Here is a 10,959-nt window from a genome sequence, read left to right on the forward strand (position 1 = left end):
GAATTGTTTTGGGGCTTATCGATATATTACAGTAGTTTGACAGGAAAGGGGGAGAGAGATGGGGGGGAAGACACGCAGCGAAGGTCGTCGGGAGCGGGACTCGAACCCGCGGCACGCTGTCAGGCTGGATTACCAGCCTAGGTGCCTGGAACGCTTGGCCGGCCCAGACCCGTGTTGGAGATTTCTACTCCAGCCAAACAGATGAACTCCGTCCTCTCTTTTCTCGTATACATCTATCTTTCTTTCCCTCCAGTTAAACTAATGGTGATCACTGCAAGCCGTGACTTCATCTACAGTAGCCTAAGTGCACGCATCCGCCTCAGGTCAAAATTAAATGATCTGTTTTAACCCATTTAGACCTGACGACCATTCTACAAATGTCTTCTAAATCCTGAGTTTTCTGAAACTGTTTCTATGTCGTTCTCAAATATTTTCATGTCAAGCACTCCCAAAAATATACGTAATCTGAAAATATGTTGTTCCAGGGACCCCCCAGGCGCCCACTGTCTTAAAATGAACAGAAAGAGATTGGTTTCTCCTGATAGGCCTACATTTAGTTTTGCCTTTCTACTACTTTCACCCACATCATAATGCCATATACTTCTCATATCATCATTGAATTGATATTGATGAATGCTTATTTAATCCCAGCTGCAGGCAGGAGGAAATAAATGGAATAAACACTTGAAAGGGCCCACTCGTCACATTGGGCGTTGTCATCTCCCATGAAGCCTAAACAAATATGTCTGCCAAGTTTGGTACCTTGTGGAGAGTACTCACAAAATGGACGTCAGTGGTAATTATAAAGCAGGGGATGGTGAGGGGGAGAGCAGGTAATGCCAGGCTTTATGCTGCCATCTTACCTCCACATCTAGTGAGGAGGGGGTGAGAGAGAGAGAGAGAGAGAGAGAGAGAGAGAGAGAGAGGGTGAATAAGTTGGAGATAATCGTTTATAATACAATACAGTGTGTGTATGTAATGTATACAGACAGACAGACACAGGCATAGGGATAGAGCAGACATGGGACTTAAACTCAGGATGTGATGTACACTGTGTGTGTGTGTGTGTGTGTGTGTCTGTGTGCGCGCGCGCGTACCTCAGCCTCAAGCCACTGGGACACAAAACACAGCCTACTGGTAAATCCCACACAATGATAGTGTCTGGTTCTATGTATGACTGTGTGCATAGGCGCATGAGTGTGTGTGTGTGTGTGTGTGTGTACCTGCTTGCGTGCGTGCGAGTGTGTTTGTCTCCCACACAACCTTGCGACTGCTCACTGTAAACTAGACAGACGCTGACACACTCCCAGACTAATGCGCTCATTAGAGACCGTGCAGCACACACATAATTGATAGCCATGACACACACACACACACACACACACACACACACACACACACACACACACACACACACACACACACACACACACACACACAGAACGCATACACGTTGTTGCAAAAACGGGTTCCTTTTTTTTAATGCTGCAGTAGAAAACAAGGTTATATGAAGTCATATAATGGGTGCTTCATTGTCAAGAACAACAACAACCGAAAAGGAAACAAATATAACAAGAAAAAAAAAGAAAAATAATAACCCAATGGAGAAGAAAAAAAAACTCACGGCACAGAATGCATAACAGTGTCTGTGCTGTTTACATGCCGATATTTTACACGTAAGGATTATTTATTTGTTTTTTTCATTTTTTTCATTTTTTTTTTCATTTTTTTTCTCTACACATGGCAGCTGTCAGTTACTTCAGCAAATTAACTGCCAAAAATGTAGCAGAACTTGTCACTCAAGAGGTTAGTGAAACCATGGTTACCTTTCGTATCCTGAAAAAGAAAACAAAAAAGAAAAGAAAAACAAAAAAGATAAAGCTGTGGGGTGGAATCATGGGTAGTGTAATTAGATGGAACCAAGAGAAAATAAAAATAGGGACCTATCGAAAAGGCATTCAACAATATGAAACGACAACCGAGAAGTGCGTATAAATAAGAGGTTACGTGTGAAATTTCTTCATTACTTCATAAAGTAACATCTCTTTTTGTACAGACTTTTTTCTTCTTTAATCTTTTTAGTGTTCATACAGCGGCACATGTAGAGAGAGTAGTGTCTGGTAAGAAAAATTATAATAAACGTCTTTAACCCTTTGAGCACGAATTGGAAATAAAAAGATTCACTTGGCCCCTCCCCCCTCCCATTTCCATCATCTTTTGATTAAATAACACATTTATAAAACTATTGTGCAAAACAATTTCATTAATGTCTTCATATACTGTGCACCAGTAGATAGTCATAATCCTCTTAAATTAAAAATATAGAAACAATGCATAATTTAGACAGGAATTAGTTTATATGTTTTATATACATTTTTTTTTACACAGACCTGAATTTTTCATGAAGGTCCCTGATCAAACAACGCAAAAAAAGAAAACAAAAAAACAAACAAAAAAAAAATACTTCAGATTTAGTTCGTTGGCATCACGAAGCTACAGTGCTCGTCTTGAGACTTTGGGGGACGTTTTGCCAGACAAATATTAAAGCCAAAGACTAAAACATTCCTTTTTAAACACTCTCAAGACTAGGATTAGACTCTGGAAGAAGGTCTACTGTCTGGAAAACACGAACGTTGTGGAAAACAATGCAGTCACTGAGCACAATCTCACAATAGTTTGATTAAATTCCAATTTCAAAATCTTGCTTCAATAGTGTGTTGTGGGTCTTGGGTGTAGAAGTGCTTTGACGTACTCAGAGGGTTAAATTCAAGATGCTGACACCAGCACAAAAATGTCAAGTAAACAAAAAGTAAGAGCGACAGTGGGCGAGGAAAAATAAAATAAAGCAGGGAAACAAATTAAGTCATGGAAAGTGCACCAGATTTAGTTATAAAATGTTTAACTAAACTGTTTCATTTATGCATGCAGCTTATCACACCCCAGTGATGCCAAAATATAAAGGAACTTAATCCCATTTACACAAAATGTCAAAATACACACCACTTCATTTAGAATCTCTTTTTTCTTTTTAAACCTTCATATACTGTATCTCATCAACGGCCAGCATATCTGTAAAACTGCACATAATCACTCTCTTTTGCACAAAACACAAGTAAGTGTCGGGCCAGAGTCAGGCTACCTAACGTACAAGTAAAATACAAAATAAAACAAACAAAATCTCCGTACTGGCCTTCGGCCAGGCGAAGAAAAACAAATTATAATCATGTGCCAAAACTCAAAGCAGTAGTTGTATGGCATCTCTGTGCAGTTTAGTCACTTCAATGGTCCTTTTTTTTTCTTTAAAAGAAATGTCCATGAAAGGAGAGAGAGAGAGAGAGAGAGAGAGAGAGACGGACAGAGAGAAAGAGAGAGAGAAGTGAGACATAAAGAAAGAGTGCAGCATTGTCCTCAGCCAGTGCTACTGCTGCTTCTCCAGCTCACACACATACATGAGGTGGTCCTCGGGGGATTTCCCGTGAGTCTTGCTCAGATGCAGTTTGACCGCGTGCTTGCTTGCAAAAGTCCGGTTGCAGAGCTTGCACTGGTACACGGCCACACCTGCATCCTCCTCGGGGGGCGGCGCGGGGGAGTCGGCCGTGGCCATAGGGGATGGCAGGGAGGTGGGTAATGAGGAGGGAAGCGGGTGGGTGGAGGGGTGGAGGTTCGAGAGCAGTTTTTCAGACAGTCCTTTGGTGTGGCGTTGCTGATGGTGCTGCTGCGATATGTGGCTGAGCAGCTGTTCCCCGGTCAGTTTGGCCAGGTCTCGCAGACGGAAGCCCAGGTGAGACTCCAGGTGGCTGACGTAGGTGGACGGCGAGCGGATCTGTGAGGCGCAGTCGCTGCAGAAGAACACCGGGTGGCCGGAGTCCAGGTTCTTCAGGAACTTGGTGCCGCCGGTTCTCCGAAGCTGATACTTCACGTTGGCCAGCCAGTGGGATATGGTGGTCATGGAGAGGCCGGTGAAGCGAGAGATGTGCATCCTCTCCTGCGGGCTCAGGTCTGACATCACGTACTTGCCGTCGTTTGTTTGCCGCAGGCTGGACGCAAACTGGGCCTGCAGAATGAGTAGGTGCTGGGGGTTCCAGTTGGACTGGCGGCCTTTACGCTTCTGAGCCGGGGAGATGTCCTCGGTGTCCTCCAGCGTGGAGCCCTCAATGTCGGAGCGCTCAGACAGGCTGGTGGGCGTGGAGGACTTGGACACCACCTGGCTCTCCGTCAGGTTCCTCAGCATGTCCGAGATGTCCGACAGGGCGTTCTCTCTCAGTGGGGAGTTGGACATGAAGGATGCCACGGCGGCCGAGGCTTTGGCCATGGTGACGGTGGAGGAGGGCGAGATTGAAGATGGCGTGGAGGTGGAAGAGGAGAGAGCGGTGGAGCCCAGGGAGCCGCCACCGCTCTTGTCGCCACTCTTGCCTTTGGTCAGGTCTATAGGCTGATCATTGTTGTTGTTGTTGTTGTTCAGGTGGTGCTGGTAGAAGTAGCGGTCCAAATGGTCGTTGGTGGGCTTTTTGGTCTGTGCCGGCGAGGCAGCCACGGCCGCCTTGTCCACCAGGCTGTTGCTCATCTTGAACAGCATGCTCATGGGGTCGAGGGAGGGCAGGGCGGGCTTCGCCGCCTTACCCAGGTGGACGTTCATCACCGACTGCAACGCGCTCAGGGGGTTGACGAATGGCTGTTCCGGAGGGTGGTCCGTGATGATGGCCGTGCTGCCGCAGAGCGAGGCAGGTAGGGGGGATGTGACGGCGGCGGGCTCTACTCCGTTCTCTACGGGCTCCTTCTTGGCAACATCTCCGTTAGAGTCTCTGTGATTTTCTCCATTCCCCTCTACTCCTCCTACTCCACCTCCAAGTCTTTCTCCTCGTCCCACGTTCTCAGGGGTTTTGGAGCCGCCTCCCCTCCTGTCTTTCGGGGATTCTCCCCGGTCCGAATGCCCCGTCTCGCTGCTACAGGGGGAGGGGGTGGTTCGTCTCAGGGGAGAGGCCCTCACCACTCCACTCGGCTCTCTCATCTTCTCCTCCACCTTGGCCACTTTCTCCGTCACCTTCTTCACCAGCTCTTCCATGGCATGGAAGTTGTTCTTGGGGGAGGTCTGCCGGCTGGGCGGGGAGATCAGGGGCTGGCTCTTGGCCGTGGGAGAGAGGATCTCTCCCCCAGGGAACATGTACTTGAGAGAGGAGCTCTTCCCCGAGGTGCCCAGAGAGAGCTTCATTATGTTGGGGAGCTGGTAGGCGGCGTGGATGCTGGGGTAGCCGCCCCAGCTGGGAGCCCCATTCTGGGCCTTGTTGATGGCTGAGGTCACGGTGTTCTCCAGGGACTTGAGGATGTCGAACCCCCCTTTAGGACTGTCATCCAGGTCCTCCTCAGTCAGATAGGAGTATTTAGAGGAAATATCAAATTTCTCCTCAGGCTCTTCCTCACCCCCGGTTTTCTTCTCTTTACCGTTGTTGGTGATGTGCTCTTTAGTACATTCCTCCTCCCTCTCCTCCTTCTTTATCTCCACAACCATGGGGGCAGGAGGGGTGGGCGGAGGAGGCACGGGGGCAGGTGGAGGGGAGAAGGCGGTTGCTGCTAGAGGAACTGACTGGAACTTCTGTTCAACTGAGATGGCGATGGGAGCCGGAGGCGTCGATTCCATAATGGGCTTTCCTTTCTTAATGGCCGAGTTGGTGACTTTAATGAAATGTCCGGTCACCATCATGTGAGCGGTCAGCTCCTGCAATGTGTCATGGGAGCTGCCACACTCCATGCATTTGAGGATCTGCGACTTCCTGGATTCAAACTGCCAGGCATAGCTGGCACCGTTCTGGTGTCCATAGCGGTTGTTGGGCGTGATATAGGGGTTGGAGGCTTTATGGAGCATGTCACTGGTGTCCATGAGAGGGGTCGGTTTTGGCGTCGTGACCCCGTTGGAGTCTGGCGAACTGGGGATGTCCAGCTCAATTGGGGCTCTCTTCCGGGAGATGATCTTAGCTGCCACCGGCGTAATAGGCTCTTTGAGAGGCACTTTCTGGTAGTGTTTAGTCTTGATCATGTGGACGCTGAGATCCTGCAGGGACTCAAAGGAGTGACCGCAGTACATGCACTTCAGCACCTTCTGGGCGTCCTCCTTCCCCTCCATCTCCAGCAGGGAACGCTTCCTGGGCTTGGACCAGCGCTTGGTGCCGTCGCTGTCCGTCTCGTGGTTATCGTCGCGGTAGTGGCCCATCTCGTTCATGTGCACCGTGAGCTCCACCAGCGTGTCGTACGCCCCGCTGCAGTCCTTGCAGCGGAACTTGCTGGCGCCAGTGAATATGGAGCCGTAGAGCTTGGTGCTCTGGCGGTACAGCTGCACGGTGCTGAAGAGGTGGGGCTCCATGTGGGCCGTGTTCACGGCAACCATGGGCTGCTGCTGCTGCTGGGCCAGGCTCAGCCGGTTGTGGTGGTTCTGCGAGGCCTGCTGGAGGGTCTTGGCCACGGCCGTCTGGTGCCAGTCGTAGCCTCCGCTGCCGCAGCTGCTGCTGCTACTGCTGCTGCTGCTGCTGTGGCTGCGTGGGGGCTTCTCGGCGGGGGCTGGGGTGGTCTGGGTCAGGTTCAGGTTCAGCGTGGACCAGTAGGAGTTGGTCAGGAAGGAGGTGTAAATGGCCTTCATCTTCTCCAGGCTGTCGGCCACCTGCCCCGTGCTGGCCAAAATGACGGGCTCCTCTCCGCTGGCCTGGGCGGCGGCGTTGGTGGCGGCCATTATGACAGCGGAGGAGGGCAGGCAGAGCGGGTTCATGGCGTCCTTGGAGAGCAGGGGGTCGTCTTCGTTCTTCAGCGAGGAGCTCTCGAAGTCGGACATCCTGTCGCTGGCCTCGCTGAGGTGCGACTCGCTGTCCAGCTCCTGGCCGGAGAAGTCGGCAGCGGTGGGGGAGGAGTCATGGAAGCCAGTGGAACCCGCGTGCTCCTTGAGGAGAAAGTCATCGTCCTGGCACAGGAACTTGGCCACCGGCTCCTCACCCTCCTCGGCAGAGTCGTCTCCTTCCAGGTCCTCGTCTAGTAGGGCCGCCTCCTTTTCATCCTCAGGGACGTATGCTGCAGCGAGAGAGAGAGAGAGAGAGAGAGAGAGAGAGAGAGAGAGAGAGAGAGATTTGTTAGATGCAAAAGGACAGCATGTCTAATGATAGAGATCCTCTGTTCTGCATTCCTCGGCTGCCTCACAAAGCAGACAGCCGATAGAAACACAAGGCATTGGCATTCTCTTCTACTCCCCATGAAACAAAGCAATCACACAGACAACCACACACACACACACACACACACACACACACACACAGTACATTTCATATCATAAACGAATGCTGTAATTCCATTTTAACACCCCCCTTTTGCATTTACATTGTTTTCAAATTGGAATCAAGTTGCCTCTCTCTCCCTTCCTCTCTCCACCCCCAGGTCTTTGTTCTGTACTGCAGAAAATCAGAGACAGTCAGAACGAGAGAGAGAAAGACAGAGGTGGAGGATGGAAAGAGAAGGAGGAGGGGAGGGAGGGGGGGACAGAAATGTCTCTTCAAACAGAACTTGCCACCTTATTCTTCTCAAGGGGCAACAGCTTGAAATTAAAACTAAATTTGAAATTAATGAAGCACATTCTGGTGGTGGCATTCGTTTCTGAAGTAATAAATTACTTGTATCAACCTCGGAGACAGCGGTTCCTGTCTGTCAATTAATATGTCTTACGCTTCTTCTGCAGACTCTAATGCATTCCCTAACAGACACACTCACCATTTAAATTAAGCATGCATTTTCACTCATTACACTTGCTCAGCTCTCGCCTCCTCGTAAATAAAAATGAATGTATGTACGTTTCCCGGCAACAAATCTCTCCCCGCAAAACCCATTTGCTTCAATTACCAAAGATTAGAAAAAAAGTTTAGAGTTATTATTTACAGTTTAGCTTGCGGGGGGAGAAGGCTGGAGGCTTTCAATTTATATTCAAATCCCTCTAGTTTAAGAATAATACCATGGGAATCGTACAGAGAGAGGCATTGAGACAAATTATTTTTATAGATACATTTTCTAATGTATTTTTTTGTTATTTCTGCGGAAAACCAAACAGAACATGAATAATACTGTGAACACACACTTTCGGTCTAGCGTTTTTTCAAATATCCAAAAGCAGCATGTGCATGAGAGCGCACACACACACGCACACACACGCGCGCACACACACACACACACACACACACACACACACACACACACACACACACACACACACACACACGCACACGCACACGCACACGCACACGCACACGCACACACACACACACACACGCACACGCACGAGTTTTCTCTCTTTCTGCGTACAGTGCTGCCGAGTGAGCGGGCAGCGGGGCAGAAGGGAGAGCGAGCGTGTCTTAACGTCAGTGGCGTGGTGCCTAGCATTCCTTCCTGTAACAGGCCATCACTCATCTGACCTGGTATGTAAACACACACAGGAACAGGTCAGTGGGAAGGGTGTGGCACACAGAGGAGAGCACATTCAGTCCCACTGTCCAGAACACACACACGCATGCACGCACACACACACACACACACACACACACACACACACACACACACACACACACACACACACACACACACACACAATGATTCACTGGAGAATTGCATGCTTGCCTTATGTTCACGAGTCGAGTTAGTTTATTGTTAATCTCTCAAGATAGATTCAGCTCAGCAGCTGAATAAAACAAATAATAACGTGCCGAATGCCGATGTGTTGGTTTATTGTATACTGGAAAATACAAAAAAATAAATACCAAAATAAAACCAAGCTAAACAAGGCAAATGACGCTTGCACACAAGTCAGATTTTCAAATTGAAACTAATTACTACTACATTAAAACGAATTGCTAGAGAACCAGCAGTGTTGTTTTGTAGGTGATGTATTGTTTGTAAATGTATTGTATTTTTGTATGGATAGCAGCATCTTCTTGCACATGCAAATTAGCTACATATCTAACTCATGGCCCAACACCAGCTCTGTTAGGCATGGCTCCTTCTTGAATAAACGAATAAATAACAAACGCACACTTCTCTGTGATCTCTGCACACACACTCCGAAGTTGTGAGTGGCTGTGACGGTATGTCACCAGTCCTGCGCTGTTGTTGTTTTTCGGATGTGTTAAGAACAGACTGATGAATACAAAAATCACCTTGGACTCAGTGTGCAAGGGCCTTAAGAGCCAAAGATCTTGTCAGAGGGCCCCTAGAGGCTATGCTGCTCCGTGCGCCCAACTGACCCACATTGCCATTAAAAAATAAAATAAAAAATCTGTGCATTGTTATTGTAATCACTACAACCTAAACCAGGTCATCAGTGGCATTTATATTATGAATGGGATTGATGACCTGGTATTTAAATGCCAGCTAAATGTGACTATTTGCCCTTATACTAACAGGAAAACAATCCCATGGAAGCTGAGCAGCCTATCAGAAACCTCGTATCGCCATAGTTAAACATTTTGTTCTGTGTGTGTGTGTGTGTGTGTGTGTGTGTGTGTGTGTGTGTGTGTGTGTGTGTGTGTGTGTGTGTGTGTGTGTGTGCGCGTGTGCGCGTGTGCGTCATTTGTAAATGAATGTGCTACTTCATCATACAGCAGTGTCACACAAAAGTAGCAACACATTGCCAATAAACAAGCTCACAACGCAACACGTTGCAAGCTTGTAGATGTGCTATTTTACTATTTTGTTGTATAAGATGAAGTAAAAGTGGTGAAGCCTGTTGCGTACGTTTTACAAATGATGAACCAATGAAAGATATTAAGCAGTGCTTGTGACTAAATAATAACCACATTGGGTCCATTGGAACACTGGTTCTTTTTTCACCCACATTTCCAGAAAAGTAACAGTTTTGGACGTACACGTTTTCAGCCCGACGAACTGAAAGTCTCCTTGCAGAGTGTGTGTGTCGAGCTTCTGGGTAAGTGAGTACCTACACTACCTGCCAGCCATATCATACCGCGCGCTCTTCAACTGTAGCACACTCCCACCACTCACTGAGCTGAGCACCGCACAAGCTGCATATGCGTATATGTGCAGTGTGTGTGTGTGTGTGTGTGTGTGTGTGTGTGTGTGTGTGTGTGTGTGTGTGTGTGTAAGTGTGTGTGTGAGAGAGTGTGTGTGCAGTATGAGCGTGCCAGTACACTGCAGTCGGCAGCAACAGCGCAAGAAGTCTCTGTCATTGTCAGGCAGGCTGCTGGTTGCCGTCGGCGATGAGACAACTCCGCCGTGGGATAAACAGATGCACAAAGACAACGAGATCCCAGTGCTCGCACAGGCGCGCATGCACACACACACACACACACACACACACACACACCCACTAATGTTGCATACACATGCATACATATTACAAAAATATTCACAAGCACGCACGCACACACACATGCGCACGCATGCACATGCGCACACATACACGCACACATACGCACACGCACACACACAGCTGCAGTGGAACAACTTTTTGCCTTGGGGCTATCTCTGGAGCCTGGTGGAACATGCAGTCTGCTGCAGTGTTGGATCTAACGAGCTAAAGGGATCCATTTCAATCGTTTCAGACATGTTATCCCACATTAAGTATAAGGTTATGTGCAATTCACAAATACACCACTCCACACACCCATGCTCTCACCCCACACACCCATACTCTCACTCCACACACCCATACTCTCACCCCACACACCCATACTCTCACCCCACACATCCATATACTCTCACCCCACACACCCATACTCTCACTCCACACACCCATACTCTCACCCCACACACACCCATACGCTCACCCCACACACCCACACACACAGAAGTGAGTGCACCGACTCTCGCTGAATATCAACCACATCGTTGGAATTTTAATATTATCATCTTATGAACAATTTCCGTTACAGTCGTTTAAGAAAAAGAAACACATAAATAAACACCCCAATATTCTCTTCCTCT

General features: G+C 48.3%; 1 protein-coding gene across 1 annotated transcript in view; it reads right to left on the reverse strand.

Moving 5' to 3' along the window:
- Nucleotides 1-1,472: 1,472 nt before the first annotated feature.
- tshz3b (teashirt zinc finger homeobox 3b) overlaps nt 1,473-10,959 on the reverse strand; it is a 54,207-nt gene continuing 44,720 nt past the window's right edge. The window contains exon 3 of the mRNA XM_080775879.1: nt 1,473-7,050. Coding sequence (XP_080632005.1) covers nt 3,419-7,050 — 3,632 coding nt within the window. The 3' untranslated portion in view covers nt 1,473-3,418. The remainder of the gene's footprint in view (nt 7,051-10,959) is intronic.

Source organism: Protomyctophum bolini (assembly GCF_963924005.1).
Source record: "Protomyctophum bolini genome assembly, chromosome: 1".
Classification (NCBI taxonomy): domain Eukaryota; kingdom Metazoa; phylum Chordata; class Actinopteri; order Myctophiformes; family Myctophidae; genus Protomyctophum; species Protomyctophum bolini.